Source organism: Taeniopygia guttata, chromosome 5 (assembly GCF_048771995.1).
Source record: "Taeniopygia guttata chromosome 5, bTaeGut7.mat, whole genome shotgun sequence".
NCBI classification, from domain to species: Eukaryota; Metazoa; Chordata; class Aves; order Passeriformes; family Estrildidae; genus Taeniopygia; species Taeniopygia guttata.
The window spans coordinates 38,666,898-38,684,144 of NC_133030.1; the positions used below are offsets into that span (position 1 = coordinate 38,666,898).

The 17,247-nt window shown below is 36.1% G+C and overlaps 1 protein-coding gene across 6 annotated transcripts in view; it reads left to right on the forward strand.

Annotated features, from left to right (window-relative positions):
* Positions 1-17,247, forward strand: part of AKAP6 (A-kinase anchoring protein 6) — a 258,501-nt gene that overhangs the window by 75,659 nt on the left and 165,595 nt on the right. For all 6 annotated transcript variants that reach the window (XM_030274631.4, XM_030274630.4, XM_030274629.4 and 3 more), the window contains 2 exons: positions 263-514; positions 4,617-6,401. In XM_030274631.4, the coding sequence (XP_030130491.4) occupies positions 263-514; positions 4,617-6,401 (2,037 nt within the window). The remainder of the gene's footprint in view (positions 1-262; positions 515-4,616; positions 6,402-17,247) is intronic.

Sequence of the window (17,247 nt, forward strand, 5' to 3'; positions counted from 1 at the left end):
ACTTACTGAGCAGTACTGCCAAATAGTACAGCTGCTGGTTCAGTTGCTGTAACATTGCCATGAATTAAAAAAAACAAAACAAAACAAAACAAAAAAAACCAAAACCAAAAAAAGCCCCAAAAAACTGGAGGTATTAATTACAGTATATTTCCTCTATGAAAAAAATCTATTCTGCATTTAATTAAAAGTACATGAAAAGTAGATCTGATCCACGAGAAGACCATGCCTGTAGCTAAATATGTACTTTATTTTTCCATTACAGGATATTTGTGAAGATATATCTGATCATGTTGAACAAATCCATGCTCTACTAGAGACCGAGTTTTCCCTGAAGCTTCTGTCTTACTCTGTCAATGTGATAGTCGACATTCATACAGTGCAACTCCTCTGGCACCAGCTACGTGTTTCTGTCCTGGTTCTGAGAGAACGCATTCTCCAGGGACTACAGGACGCCAATGGAAACTACACCAGGCAGACTGATATTCTGCAAGCATTTTCTGAAGAGACTAAGGAGGTACAGTAACTAACTGCAGTTTGAAGGGTTTTATCTGTGTTCAAAGCAGATCATCTCTACTGCACATTTAAAATTGCTAGGATGACAGCTTTAAGGAAGACTTCTAGATATTTTGCTAAATAGGTTTTAATGTTTTTTTTTTTTAATTTTTAGACAACACCTGTTATTTTAAACCAAATTAGTGCAAATTAAGATCAGCTTTCAGAAATATCATACTAGTGGCAGTGTTTTCTATCAGAGTTTTCTCTTGATAGAAATATTTTCCAGAAAGGATGTGAAAGACCTACAGAGGTGCATCTGTTCCAAAGTTGTTCATCTGGTCACTTGAGTATTTAAGGTTTGCTGTCAATTCAAAAGTTAATTTTAGTGTGCAGTGATTTCTTCAGTGCAAGTTTAGACATTTTCTTTCTGCATACACAAATGTGAAGCTTATAAAATGTTTCCAGAACTTTCCAGCCTAAGTCAACATTCCTCTATAGCAAGATGATGGTCTTTATATGAGTGGCAATTCTACATTATGCTTTTAAACTGTCATGATTTTTTTCTGAGAAACAACTATGCAAAAATTGTACACTGTTTACTCTGACTGTATGCCAGATTCACACACCTGTAAATGCTTTGTAAAGCTGGGTTCATTTAACTAAAATGCCTTTTCTTTTGAAATTATCGTTACTAAATTAACTTAGAAGGACACTACTGGACTACTTTTTTTAAACTTAAAGAAGATGGATGTTTTTGATAGTTAGGATAATTAATGGTTAATACATGGCATGTTGACAATTTTTCATTTGATAGTCCTAAGATTAAGATAAAATGCTTTAGTAATGATTACGTGCATTTACAGAAAGAGACCTCTAGATCAGTGATGTGCATTCTGTGACCTGTGTTACATAGGAAGTCAGAAGTCCCCTAGACCTGTCCTTAATTTCATATACTCAAGTTCAAAGAGAATATGAATATTTCTCTGCTCCATGTTGGGTTTCATATTTCCCTTTGGCACAACAAAGGGGGTGGTCCAGAAATCAATGCTCACAGATGCCCAGGCCCACCTTCCACTCCCCCTCTTCCTGATGCGTACATACCTGGCTGTGTTGGTGGTTTTTCATGAACAGGATGGGACTGCTGGGATACATTCCTTGAGCTTTATTGAGCCATCAGTCTCATTACATGGTTGAGACAGGAGGAAGATGGCAACAGCTCACGGTCTTGCCAGCAGCAGCCAAAGATTTCTTTGTTACTGAGCATTTAAAAATCTTTCTAGCCAATAGCATATTGCTAAAGCTTACAGACAATTGTTCTAGCCAATCACTGAAAGTATACATACACCTGCTGCACACAATGCTTGCTTGTATGCTCTCTATTAACAGTACACAATACTTCATTATTAAGCTTAAAACCTTCTACTGTCTTGCTAAGCATATTTTTCGGCAGTCTTAAGGTCTATCCTAGCCAAGCCTGAAACTCAAACTACTGTTTCATGCCCTTCCTTGCTGCACTATTGTAACTTTTCTACTTTCAGACTTTGCAGCTGCAGCTAGCTCTAAGTTTTCTGTTCTTTCTGTTTCTAAGGCCTGCTTTTACAGCTTTCTGGAAATCTTCTTACCTTTACTATTTCCCACACCTGGCTCTTTCAGATTCAGTTTCTGCTTTGCCCTTGCTAGTAAAATGCTTGCAGGTCTGAAGGAAATCTATTCTTCTTTATACCCAGGTTTGTGAATTAGCAGGAAGTCATTATTTTATGACAAGGACATGGTAATTTTAAGACATAAAGAAGCTGCATATTCAGATACTAAGAAACAGGAAATGTTCCATCTGGATCTGATTACAACTGCTGTAAAAAGCATCCCTGCTATAGAGAGAAGAACTGACTGGGGGAGAAAAGATTATTTTTCAGTAGGGAAAACATATGTTGCCAGATAGGCTTACATGGTACTATGACATGAAATATACTCAAATTATATTTTTATATTTTTTATCCACTCCAATTAAAACATAAATAATATTTGATAAATTTAATGGCTAGCAATAGCAGGGACACAAAGTTGGTATCAAGTTTCTGCCTTATTGCTTGAATAGGTCCACAGAAATTGCTCTGCAATTTCTAACCTTCACATATTCAAGTTTTTATGAGGTATAATGTAGGGACAATTGTATTTACTCTTACCCATGGTTTTTTTTAGTGTTGGGATCTTTAAAGTAAGCATTACTATGTGAAAAGGAAAAAAAAAATTAACTAGAGCATTCCTATTGGTGGCCATACAGATAACTAAATTTAATAATTTTTTGAGATAAAAACAATAAAAAAATATTATAATATGGGCATTAAATAAAGCTCATCTGAAGCACGCATTTCAGAGGCTGCTTGGAAAATGACCAAGTAACATGGTTAAATGCATATGATTGTAAATTTTATTTATGTAAATAAACACTTTTTTAAGAGACAAAGGAATAGAGCTCATTACTCAGAAAAAATAGAGACTCTTAGGGCCTTGGAAAGGTTTTGATTTATAAATGGTTTTACAGTTTCTAATAATTTCCCGAGATTAGAAGGACAATGCAGTTTATTTAGTCACTATTTTCCTTAACAAATGCGGCTCCAATATATAAATTTGACAGATTTATAGAAAATTCCCCTATTAATTCTGAGCTGTTGACAATGCCAAATTTGTGGCATGGGATCTACATCTGGATAGAATTTGCTAAAGAAGAGATACATTCAGTATCCAAGACTATGGCTGATACCCTTCTAGAAATTTTTTTCTATCAGTATTTCTAGCTGGAGGATTTTATTCTATTTTTACTTGAAGTAAAGAGAGGGGTTGGATGGAGCACGGGGCTCAGATATTGTATGTTTTTATCTTTATGGGCATTGGCAAACAATAGCCTTCTTTATCAATATAATTCCTGTTCAGATCAAATCCATGTAGTTTATTGTGAGATGGAGAGATTAGGAGGTTACTGCACCTTCTTCAAGCATGATGCTAAGGGTCTTTAAACTATGGATTTGGGCAATGTAGTGAGACAAGTTATTCAGACATAAACCTATTGTGGATACTCAGGAGTTTGCTTCAAAAAACTATTATCAGAAGAAACCTGGAAAGAAAGACCAGTATTCTGATTTAGCTGTGTAAAATTAGAATCCTGGAACATGAATTTCTCCCCTTCATGATATTTTATTTAAGCAGTCTCTATAAGCAAAAGTACTATATATTAGAAGATCTGCTGAAAATATGCTTACACTGTATACTAAATATAATTTTGCTGTGAATGTTTTTTATCATGCAGTTTTGGATCTTAATCTCATCTATCCTTCAAAAAAGACCAAAATATTTATAAGCGCTAATTTGACTTTGATCTTAAAATGTCATTTTCCACCTGAAATGGTCTCTTCTGGTTATGTCCCTGTTTCTGAAATTGAAGGATTTCCACTGAGAAAATATTGACAAGGGAGCATGTCAGGCTGGAGGCTTAACATTATAGTTTTCTTCATTTGTGCTCTAAATAGCTGGCAAATAAATTTTCAGATGATAATGCTACAAAAAAAGTGAAATGAAATTAGCAGTCTCTATCTTAAAATTATGGGAAAAATGTTCATCATTGCTGCATTTTGCTTGGAAAAAACATTCTACCAATCATCTGAAAGATGATAGAACAGCATGGATTTTTGAGAAAACAAGATTAGCAAAGAGACTCGTACACTCAGCAGCCCCCAAGTGCCCTCTCTCCTGTTTGATGTAGTTAACACAGGAAATACTTCAAGTCTACTGTATAGAATTTCTGAATCCCCACCTACACAGTAAGTAAAACTGAAAGCAGAATTAAATTAGGAAAATACCAATAGAAAAGTGAGTTTCTGTTTTAGATAACTTGCTGTACCAGACTGAAATGTAGCATTTTTCAACTTACTGCCATTTTTAATTCCCAAATACTTCAGAATGGTTAGCTTAATACAGGGTACTGCAAAAAGAGACAGGTCAGTGATGACCCCTTCTCTAGATGTTATGCAGTAAAACACAGGAATTGTTTTTTGTTTCATTACTTTGTGTGTTCTGTGCATGAAAATTAATATTAAAAAAAAACCCCATTTCTTTGTGTATTTCAGGATCGTCTTGACTCTTTAACTGAAGTTGATGATTCTGGACAGTTAACCATCAAATGTTCTCAAAATTACTTGTCCCTGGATTGTGGTATTACTGCATTTGAACTATCTGATTACAGTCCTAGTGAGGATTTGCTTGGTGCTCTGGATGATATGACCTCGGGCCAAGGGAAAGCAAAATCATTTGAATCCTGGAACTACAGTGAGATGGATAAGGAATTTCCAGGACTTATCAGAAGTGTGGGTTTACTTGCAGTAGCAACAGATTCCATTGCTTCCCAGTGTAATGAAGCTTTGAAGGACAAAGAAGATCATGTACCTCTTTCAGCAGAAGATAGAGAAGAAACCAAAGACAAGAAAACATCATGTGATCTCTCACAAACATCTCCTTCTGGAAATTCCTCTCTTTCTAAAGGACCTTTCTCTGAAAATGGTGTTTTACCTACTGACAGCAAAGCACTTTCCATATCAAAGAATCCAGAGAGCAGTCCCCCACAGCATACTGGTGAAAATATCAAACACTCTCACTGTGAAAATTCAACACCGAAGAGGTCCATAAGAGACTGCTTTAACTATAATGAAGACTCTCCCACGCAGCCTACATTGCCAAAAAGAGGCTTGTTTCTGAAAGATGATGTGTTTAAAGAGTATATGGAAGCCAACGACTTAAAAAGGCAAATCTCTCAAATAGTTAAAAATGAAATGAGTAGAAGTACACCCTCATTGTTAGATCCACCAGACAGGTCCAAGCTTTGCCTAGCTTTACAGCTGCCCTATACCAACAGTCCATCAGCAGTTAGTCAGTCATATGATTGCTTAAATACAATAAGTGATAAAAATCTTGAGTACACAATAAATAATCACTTCAAAGACAGTCCCATTATTCTAGAAAAGTGTACTTTCTACACCTGTAAAGAAAAATCAAAGCACAAGAAGTCTCGTGATTCTCCAGAGAAAGTGAAAACTGATGGAACACCTGCAAGTATGTGTAACACAACTCCATCAACCCAGGTCAAAAAAACAGGGTGTTCTCTGCAGAATGGAATTACTTCTCATAGCTCTAAGTCTCTGGAGGAGACAGAAACAGATTCTTCTGCATCTTCAGATTCTTGTAATGAGAGAGATCCAAGTGGGCAATCACAAGTTAAAACTGAGCCCTTCAGCTCAGCAACACATAGCCAAAAGAGTGCTTCTTCAGCTGGTTCTGAGCTTTCCAGCTCATCCCCTCTTCTGCTGAGGAGAAAGAAAAATAAAAGCTTATCTTCAACACCACACTATACTCAGAAAACCACTAAGGACAATGAGGTATGGTATGGATCTGATGAATATTTAGCACTTCCTTCACATCTCAAACAGACTGAAGTATTAGCTTTAAAACTAGAAAACTTGACAAAGTTGCTGCCCCAAAAGCCCCGAAGAGAAACCATTCAAAACATTGATGACTGGGAGCTGTCAGAAATGAACTCAGATTCAGAAATGTATCCAACATACCAGACAAAAAAGCACAAAAAAAGGGGTAGAATTTCACCAAGTTCTTCAAGCGATATAGTATCCTCGGTAGGTGACAGTATTGAATCTGGGCCTCTCAGTGATATTCTCTCTGATGAAGATCTTTGTATGCCTGTGTCTTGCATTAAAAAATACATTGAAGAAAAGTCAGAAAGGACTGCTGCCACTCAGCCCACTGGGAATGAGACTTCTCCTTCAAATAAATCAGCTTTAATTCATCAACTGATGCAAGATATACAACATCAAGAGAATTATGAAACCATATGGGAAAAAATTGAGGTAAGGCAATAATACTATATTATTTTACTATATTCTTGAGAAGCCTGTATATGGAGATGGAGCTGCTGGCAGGGATAAGGTTGCTTTTTTGTTTTCTTCTAATGCTGAAAATCATCTTATCTATGCTAGAAGTAGACAAAAGCAGCAATTATTGTAATTATAATGGGCTGAAGTTAACTTGAACTAACTATACAGAATTTGCCTATATTATTTTACTTACATCAATGCCTTTAAACCATTATTTTACCAATAACACTTTGCTAGAATTGGGTACATGACGTTATTTTTTGTAGAAAGGGTAAAATAAACATTACAGAATCAGGAATCTTTGCTGTATTTGAATGAAGTTGTACTTGATATCGTCTGCCTATTTTATTCATTAAAAAGATTTGCTTTAGTCCGAGAATAGGAATCTTGATTCCTGTCAAATTAGATATAATAGCAACATTTCTTTTTAATTAGTTCTTTTCCCTTGCAGTGATTATTTTCCCTCCTGTGTTGGTGGAACTAAGCATCACTCTTTTTTATTAACTTATATAATCCTTCTTAATAGCAATGTATTAGTGCAGTATGCTAAGCAATAATTATATACTATTCCATTAAACTTCAGATGAGATGGGACTTCACTGAGAAGTTTTTTTGAGAAAAAATGATAAACTTTTAAAAGGGAGGTGAATTTGAATGAATAATCAAATAAAGATCTAGCCATCTCATTAATATAATTCTTAGATTACATTCACATAAACGTTTCTTTCAGTTTTCTGATTAATTTGTCTTCCTGGCCATTGCAGAGAACTCTTCACCTAAGAACATCTCGTCCATCCTCAATGGCATTTAAGTTTTCTGAAAAGAAAGCTCCATCTCTATTAGATTTCAAAATGCTTTAAAATTCATAACACATGTGTTAAAGGGTGATGTTGGCATCTAAATGCTAAATCTGATATCTGCAGTACCTTCTGTTTTATCATGTTGTGTATGAGCTGAGAAAAAAGGACTAGTTTTATATGGCCAGAAAGTCCTTCTTCCCAAGCACAATTTCTGTAACTTTTGAAGGCATGGGAAGTATTATGACTAGTAGGGAAGTAGTTGAGCTAGAGATATTTGAATATAAAGTAGGGGTAGAAAATAGAGAAAGAGAAATTTCTTCTTAAACAAATGAGGGTGCATCAGCTGTCAGCTGTAAAGGGCAGTGTGTAATGGTGCAAACTTCTACGTCTCTCTTCGTGGGTGAGACTCATATTCTAGACTTTGATGAAAGAACTGCCTTCGTAAGTGAAAATTGTTTCTGTCCTTGAGTCTGTGTAGTGTTGAAAATTAGTCCAGCTGAAGCTGACAGATACAGAGCCTGTCATTCTGTGAAAACAACAAAGCCCATCAAAGATGCTTGTGAATACATAAGATGCTGTCTTTCAAATGACACTGCCAGAGCCTGTTTAAGAGTGGAATTGTTGAGTGTCTAGGGACCAGTGCCTTCCACTAGATGCTGCCTTCCTTTTGGCACAAAACAGGTGGCAGAGGAACTTCTTGTATCATACTCTTAAATCACCATATTTATTTTTATCAAACTTTTTGAAAAGGTAATTCTCTTTTGAGGGACTATCTCTCTTTGTGTGATTCCTTGCAGCTGCAGTTCAGTCCTACCAGAATGGAGGAATAAGAATCAGCTGTAAAAACTGGCTGCAGCCGTAAAAATCCTCTTCCTCTCCAAACTTTCCTCACCTGCTCTGGAGAGTGGATTGAGCTTGTGACAGCAATTAAAAGTAGTTAGCTGCTCTGTGGCCAGGGTAAACCCTTCTAGCTAGTGACTCCAGCTGCTGCTCTTGTCCTTGAGGAACTTGTCTGCTGCTGATGCTGCACTTTCTACAACTTCTCAGTGTTTCTGGTTGTGTTAAATGTTTGGCAAATATTAATGTGGAGTTTGAAAATAAACTCATGAAGTGTTTTTGGCTCATAGTAAAAGAAGGGCTTTAAACAGAAAGAACAGCAGATGCAAAGGGGACTTCTAGGAAGAGAGAGCTCTGTATCCATCAGCTTAAAAGCAGCACATAAGTAAGTTTCATATTTCACTAAATGTCCTTTCTGAATAGTGAGTAAAAATAAACAGGTGAAAAATTTTGAAATAGTTAAGAAATATTATACTATTTTAAATAAATATGATTTTCCCCCAAGCTGCTTATTTAGCCAAGTTTTTCTGTTGTTGCTAGTTATTAAATCTTCTTGTAAGACTAGTTAGAAACCAGTTTTTCACATTTTCAAAAGCTCTAACCAAGATAAATGACAATATGATGCCTTGCTGAGATACTTTAGTTTGATGCAAGTAATAAGAAAATAGAAAATTCCTCCTTTATGTGATGCTATGAAATATTTTGAACAAAGTGGAATCTAAGGAAAAATACCACACCTGTATCACAAATAAGTTTTCTTTTACTAGATCTCCTGCTTCATAATTCCCTAAGACAAGAATCACAAATGTGTCATTGCTTTTTTCAATTACTGTAAATTGGCTCTTGTGTTAATTCTGTTATCTAAGAAGATGTATCCCACTCAAAAAGGAGTTTCCTAATTTCACAAATATGTCTTAGCAATAATTCAGTGCTGCTTTTGTTAGCAGCAGTTTTGTGCTGAAGAAGTCAGATCTGAATAGTGAACTTCATTTTGAGGACAGAAGAAGCATGCTTATCCCCATTAGTAATCCAATCCAGTTGCACTGCTGCAAATGTCTAGCATGATGTATTTTACTTATTAAGATTGTAAACAAAACTAAAATAACTTAGTCTTTCATTTCGGGGTTATGGCAACTTAGAAACAACTGGAAGCTTCAGAATCATTCAAAGTAATATTTTAGGTAGGTAATAGGAAAAACAAGAAAATTTTGGTATTTTATTATGATTATTATGGGAATAATTTTGAATTAGTATAAATCTGGTAATATCTTCACAAAAAAGGACAGAATTATGAGGCTTTTTGCAGTCAAAGGTGTCGCGTCAGATGTGAGCCAAACATTGCATACAGACATATCCACTACCAACAGTTCTAAATGCTAGTGACATACCCTCAAAGCAATGCCACTAAAATTATTTGGGAGCAGATTTCTTTCTATTTCTTTCTCTCCCTCTCTCTTCCCCTCCCTTCCCTCCGCCACAAATTATTTGGAATGACTTGCCAAATCCTGAATGTAAAAAATCCCTGATCTAAAAGGTAATATGTTGAAAATATGCTTCAGCATTTTATTTGAAATTTTAATAATTTCTTAGTTATAGAAATGATAGTCATGGGCAGAAACTGATAGATTGTTATTTTTCATACTAGCAAATTAGATAGATGTCCTTGCATGGGCATTATTGTGCTGTTAATATTCCTGGTTGTCTACAGATAGAGCTCTGCTCAACTGCCCCATTTGCTGTTACATAGGGCCACTTTCTTGCATTGCAATAAATATTGCATAATCTTGTAATATTGTCTTGCACTGCAGGTAACCCTCTGGCACATGTATTTTGTGCCCTTAGTTATGGGCACCTTCATTCTGGGGTGCAAAACAATTTATGTGGCTGTTACTTTTATGTTTCAGAAATTACTTTCTGGAGTTAAAAGTGAAAATGAGTGATAACAAATTCTGAAAGTTCCTCTCATTGTTTTAGTTCAGCTTTTAGGAGTTGCCCCAAATGAATTTTAGAATGCAAATTAAGCTCTATAGTTTCTGGTACAGTAGCTAATAGGGGAACTGTTATAACAGCAGCATTCTCACAGGCAATGCCAATAGACTTCTTTGCTATAAGAATTTGGCTCTTTGCCGCTTCTCATATGTAACACTAGGACTTCAGAGTATCAGTTTCAGAATGCTTCAAGGTTTGCTTTCTGTGAGAAAGTTAAGTTTTCCTTAAAATCATTAATAATTGGGTTTCCTCCCATTTTTATGTGCAAACTGAAAAATTTGGAACAAAAACTTATTTTGGACTGATCTAATGGCAATTTATTTTCAATAATTTTATGTGAATAAAATATAATAACAATAAAGTAACCTTGTTCAGGCAGTTTTATCTTCTTCTAGAAATTTATACTAGATTGACTATACTGATACCCTTGTGCTGTAACACGTGGTCATTGATAATTCCATCCACTTGTTTTTGGAGGGCACTATTAAAAAGGTTAGAAATATAACCATTTGCAAGGCATTTCATTTAAGTGAAGATGTGTTTGCTTTGTAGGTTAATTGTATGGAGCAAATTGCTGGGGATTTTTTGTTTGTTTGTTTTTGTGTTGTTATTGTTGTATATATTTATAGCTTGTTTTATCACAGGCTCCGTTTTTGAAAGAGGCAGCTGAATTTCCTTTGCAAGAAGCAATTTGATATTGATCCCACATTTTCAGTTCATCACATCTCATAAACTCATCCAGAACTCCGTTGGCTCCATATTTTGTCTGTGTAGCCCAGTCAGTCTTGGCTCCCCACCTTCTTGATGTGATAAGGAGAAAAAATCATGATGCTCTATGGGTTTTTCAGCTGTCAGTTACAGCATGCCCCAGGGTTCCTACAGCAAAGAGATGGATAAAAATTTTACTGCCTTCCAGGACCCCAGCAGGGAGCCCCTCACCCTTCTGTAACCATTTACCCATCTTGAACCTAGGATGCCTCAGGAGAGCAGAGATCTAAGACCCCTGTTTTAAATTGTAGTAATGGGAATAACTTTCCTCTTAAGGAGGATCTAAGGATCAGGTCAGTCTGCAGAGGAGACTGCAATATCATATCTAAACTTGTTACTGTGACAAATAGCTGGTCTGTTGGGGTGGGAAAGTTTTCCATTTTTAGAGAATAGTCATAAAAAGTAACTAAATGGTAGACTTCTTCAAGTGTCTAATGGACTTGGTAGAGCAAGTTTGTGTTGGAGATGTGGGTGAAAGTCCATTTGAATAGTGGAGAGCCAGTTTTTATAAAAAATGGTTGGAGAGCTGACACAAAGGTGATACATTTTGTTTAGGTTGAAAGGGGGCAGAATTGCTACTGGACAGAGAATGGACTGAAAACACACTAGTATAGCTAAGGTAGAAGCTGGATTGCTTTAGGGGAAATTTACTCATGTTTGGAGGTGATTAGAGGGAAAAGCTTGCACAGAGGTCAAATTCAGTTTGAGCTGTGGGGCTAAGGTAGAGAAAAACTAATAGGAACTGATAAAGCTGATGAAGCTTGGTAACAAAGAGAAACATGGAATGAAATCAGTAATGTCAGAATGGGAGCAAAAAAGTAAACATAATCAACATGGCACAGACCTATTTTTTTTTAATTACCAGATAAAGAATTTTTGAAGTGTTGTAGTGCTCCCCTTATATCTCCTTTTTTCAATAACTTCATGCTTCTAATACTTGCTTTTTTAAAAGAAATTGATTTCATAGTTTTCCTAATAGTGTGCTTGCCAAAATCTGTTCATTTCTGAATCTTACTTACACTGCTTCATACCATTTAGATGGAAATACTTCTTTTGGTTGATGACCAGTTTATAAAAAATAGTAAGTGAAAGAGGTATCAGATCCAGAAATTCCTTGGCAGCTCTGCAGTTTTCTCAGCAGCCTTGCTGCTTGGTGCAGCATAATTGAAAATGTCACTTCACATTTTGTACTGAGACACAAGTTTGTGCTTTGCTGTTTTGAGCGTGATGATGCTTCCCTGCTTCAAAAGCTCATCCCTCAGCTTTCAAGCTGGTTAAACCATTATTAAGCAATAATATTGTATACATATGGAAGTCTCACATTTAGGCAGACAAATAGAGCTTTGCTAGAAGATCTTGAAATACAGTGAGCCCTCTGTTCCTCCAAAACACTTAGTTCCTAACAGTTTGCTTGAATTTTAAACAGCTCCTCCAAGTACATTCACTTTTCTTTGGCATTTGCTTTACCAGAAATAGTTTGAGCATGTTTGAAACCAGCAATTTCCAGAAAATGGCAACTTCTATCTAAACTGTGAGAATTCTGCATTTTTAACTCTACAACTGACTGCAGGAATTATGCTTCCTTAATGAAACACATCTATTGTGAAGCATATGCTTGTTCAGAATGGTTTGATTTTCCCATGTAAAGATCTCATAATGATTTGGCAGCAAGTAGTTTTAGATCAGGGATTTTTTACATTCATGATTTGGCAAGTCATTCCAAATAATTTGTGGCGGAGGGAAGGGAGGGGAAGAGAGAGGGAGAGAAAGAAATAGAAAGAAATCTGCTCCCAAATAATTTTAGTGGCATTGCTTTGAGGGTATGTCACTAGCATTTAGAACTGGTTGTAGTGGATATGTCTTTATGCAATGTCTGGCTCACATCTGACGCGACACCTTTGACTGCAAAAAGCCTCATAATTCTGTCCTTTTTTTGTACATATTTAGATACCACAAGGATGGCTATGAACAACTTACATGAACCAAGAAGCAGCTGCTTTTGCCTAAATGTTTGTGAACCCTCCATTTCCATTATTACACAGTCACTCAGATCAGTTTTATATGATCATTGGCTTTGTAAGCCGGAGTCATGTCTTAATCATCTATACCACAGCGTAGCCACAAGCTAGAATCAGAGCCATCCACATTATTTATTTGTGAACTGGAAACTTTCTTGATGCTGGTTGAGGATCTGTGGATCTCTGCTATTAGGCTAAAGCGTGTAAAAGTGCTGCAGGTGGAGAGATAGAAGAGTACGACTGCAAGAGGTGGACTTCTTGCTCTCACTGTAGCCAAGGATAGGCAGGAGAGTGAGCAGTAGGTGCCAGGTGACTTACCTGGATAGCCAACAGAGGCTCCAGATTCAACAGGGACACAGCTGCAATTTGGACAATGAATCACTGGTGACTTCAAGTTGATGTTATGACATACTTGTTTCTGTCAGTGCAGAGATGCTGTCTGTAATTGTTTGGTGCATTCGGTTTTCTCATGAAGGCAGAGAAAGACACACAGAAACCACTGAAGTAGGTTTGGAAGCTTTCAAAACAGAGTTAAAATGCTATTGGGAATTTACTTCAGTATGAGTGTGGTGGTTTAAGAAGGAACTTCTGTTATGTAGGATTGATTCATCTGTAACTGCGGTCTTATAGGTGCTGGGGAGAAGGTTGGTTCATTGTGAAGAGTTTGAGATAACCTCAGATCTGTCCAGTTACTTACTTACTGTATTGATTTTATGGCTCCTTGAGGTGCCTCCATTTTTAAACAGAAAACTATTGCATTTGAAATTACTAATATTCCCTTAAAAAGGGTAAATACAAAGGGGTGAGAATGATCACTGCCTTTTACATTCATAAGGATGTGCCTTTCACAGTGTTTTAAGGTCTAGCTATTCTGTTACATAATATACTTAGTCTCTATGGTACTCATGTTTTATGTATCTTCTGTAAGGAAGTACAGGATATTCCAGAAACATACAGTATACCAAAATGACTATGCTCTATTCTAAATATTTAATTTTTTAAATAATAGATTGCTACTAATTTTCACCTAAATCAAATTCCAGTGTATCTACTGTTTACACATCATTGCCTTAAAATGTGTACATGCTAGAGATGAGTCAGAGCAAGACAAATGAGCAAGGGTCTTGAGAGGATTAACCTGAAAGGAAAGATCAAATCCACTTACATAAGATTATTGCATAACTTCTCAAAATCTCTTCATATCTTTTTCTTCTTGTGTGTCTTTATATATTTTGACAGCAACTAGTTTTCTTTCCTTCATCCTTTCCAGTATCTTATGATCAGGAATGAACCATTAAATCATGTAGACTCTCAAATCATAGTTGTCATCATTAGGCATCAGAGTGAATATAATTTGTGGTAAATATGGTCAGGAAACTGTCTCTCAGAGGTTTGTTTCAGACTGTCTGTCTGCTTATGCAGTTTTTCTTTATTTATTTTGAAAGTAACCAAAAGGGCAAAAAATTGATTTCTTGTCTTTGTTTCATGTTTTGGAGCAGAGATTATAAACCTCACAAATAGCTGAGGTATTCTTCGTCTATCAAACCGGAGTTGTATCTGAATTTTCCTAAATTGTTAATAAAGGCTTACTTTGATCACTGTCTTACATTCAGGTCAAGTAAGGTTTTCCCAAGCGAGACCTAGATTTGCTTCTGGTTTCCTTTGACCAGTGTTTGGAGTCTCTCTAGGCTGACACTGGGAGAACCACCAAGCAGACAGATTTTTGGTAGTAGACAGTGTAGATGTTCAAATCACAGTAACTTAATATTACTAAGCGCTTTTTCTCTGCTGATGCCAGCATGTGACTACATGAATGTTTCCTCACTGAGCTATATATGACTAAAGACACCCAGGATAATTTGAAATCATCTGTTGCACCATTAGCTACAAGATAATTATAGCAGCTAACCTAAAAAATGTCTCAGGTAAGTCCGAACTAGGGTTATGTATTGCAGTTCAAATCTTGCAGCTTTGTTGAGGTAGAGAAAGGGGATAAAAAGTGGACGTTTAAAAAACCAGAAAAGCTTCTGCAATTAAAAATAAAGAAGACAAAAGGAAACAAGTCCCGAGATTGATTGCAAATTTTGTTCTGTACATATGTCTAAATCTGTGGATAATAAATGTTCAGAATTAGGGTCTAAAGAGGGTGTAGAAGAAGGTCCCCTAGAGACCACTAAAAAAAGAAGCTATCTAAAATGGAAAGTTGATAAATTAGGAAGCAAATGAAAATAAGTTAATGGAGGAACTAATAGTGACAGGATTTCTTTGGAGACTGCAGGTGAACAGGAACTGGGTGCATAACAGGAGGCTAAATAAGGAAACTAGAGGAATAATAATGGAGTAAAGAGAAGAGGTGGTGAATCTTAATCTCTCCTTCCTGATGCCGTATTTAGCAAAGAGTGGCAATCATAATTTCCCTTTTTTAAAATTCAGAAATCTTAACTGCAAAACAAGTTCATGGGTCAAAGAATTACAATATCTCTTGTGAGGTGACAGACTTAACCTCTTCTAACCAATTAGCCTTGAAAAATAGGAAATGCTGAATTAAACGTTCTGATTTTAAAAAGGAATGGTGGTCATTATATCTTAAGTCATGTCAATGATACAGCAGAGGTCAATATATGTAGCACTTGCCCACAAGCAAACAGCATCTGTTCCATTTTAGTAAAAAGTGATTTTTTCTTCTTGGAAAACTTTTCAGACGTGGTGATATATTGCCCTCTCGAGGCCAAAGCCGCTTACTGCACGTATTTTACTGCTTTTTAATTTCCTCAAATGAATGAGCCCGCACAACTTTAAAAACGCGCTTGTTAGAAACTCGGAGAATAAATAAATCATAAGCAAGAACGTTTCCTCTTTGTTAATATAATTTTTTCTCTAGCGTATTCTCCAAGGAATTTTTTGCTATGTATTTTATCCCAACAAATTTAATGCTGAAGTAGAGAACTAGAGTAATATTATCTAAATAAACAGACCTGGCTTTGTGACCATCAGGTCAAGAATATAGTGGCTTTCTTTCTTTACTTGTCACTTACTGACTAACTTACAAAAATTTTATGTTCATTATTTTTATGTAAAAATGATGAACATAACTTTTATTCAAAAGATACTGAAAATACCATGGAATTAATTTAGTGCTATGGTGTAAGGGTATAAAATCTGGCTAATTTCATTATTTTAATGCGATTTATTCTTTGTTAAGGAAAGCATAGAATTTTTGAAACTTCACAAAGCATTTTTTTAATTGACATCATTCCACTCAGACTTCAGGCTACAGGCACAACATAGTGTGTGTATACCATGTGTACCTTTCAAGGAATTAAATGCTTGGGGAACAAGGTTTATTTCTAGAAACTGTGAGATCAAAGAAGAAAGAAATGTTTGGACCAGTTAGGGGAGGTGCCACCACGGTGCAAATGGAGTGGCCTTCAGTGCCCAACGCATGTGCAAGGTAGCAGCTGACCATCAGCTGGAAATAGCAGCTGCACAAGGACGTTCCCCCCCATCCACTCTCTAAAGCCCAAACACTCATGGTATGCAAACCAAGGAAGGTTGGTCATCCAAAACTACCTATTTTTCAGAGCAGAATAAAGCTTTATATTCATTTATTACATAAAGGACATAATATGGATAAAATTGTAAATGGAGATTAGTTTGTCTTTTGGATGCAGTTCATCTCATAATCAATACATACATTAGCTTAAAAAAAATCTGAAAATAAATTATGTTGTCAACACAACATTTAAAATAATTACATGAAGAGGAAATGCAGTACTTCCAAGTACCCTTACATCACTGTAAGTTGCTTCAACATCCATAGTTATCTTGGCAGCACTTTTACACAAAGCATCAGACTAAGTCCTAAATTTGCTGAAAATTAAGATCTTATTTAGTGACTTTCATTCTCCTTAGAGTTTGGATCAAGGTTGCTGCATAACAAACATATCAAATTGAAATAAAGGGAACAGTGCTTATCAGGAGACTTGATTTTTGGTTTACCTGTAGAATAAATCGTAAATTTGTACTTTCAAACAAGAGGTCCTGAACTAACTTCTGTGTTTTCTATTCTAGAGTACACAAAAGAAAAAAAAAAAAATGGGCCTGTGAAGTAGATATGAATTTACTGCAGCTTTGTGCCACTATCCTTTATACAGTACATAATAGCTTATTTTGGTGTCTGGCATTTTTACCTAAGACAGGTCCCTCTCCTGTGCTGTGCTCATGGTCCCTTCAGAATCCAGACACTCCTTCCAGCTGCTGCTGCAGAGCTTAAGTCCCCCTTTCTGGGAATTACTGGCATCATCTTTTGTGGCCCGGGCAGATTTATTTGCTGGCTCTCATCCTTTTCTTGATACATCCTTGGCTACAAATTTCTGGAGACATTCTTGCTCCCTGGTTTACTCAGTG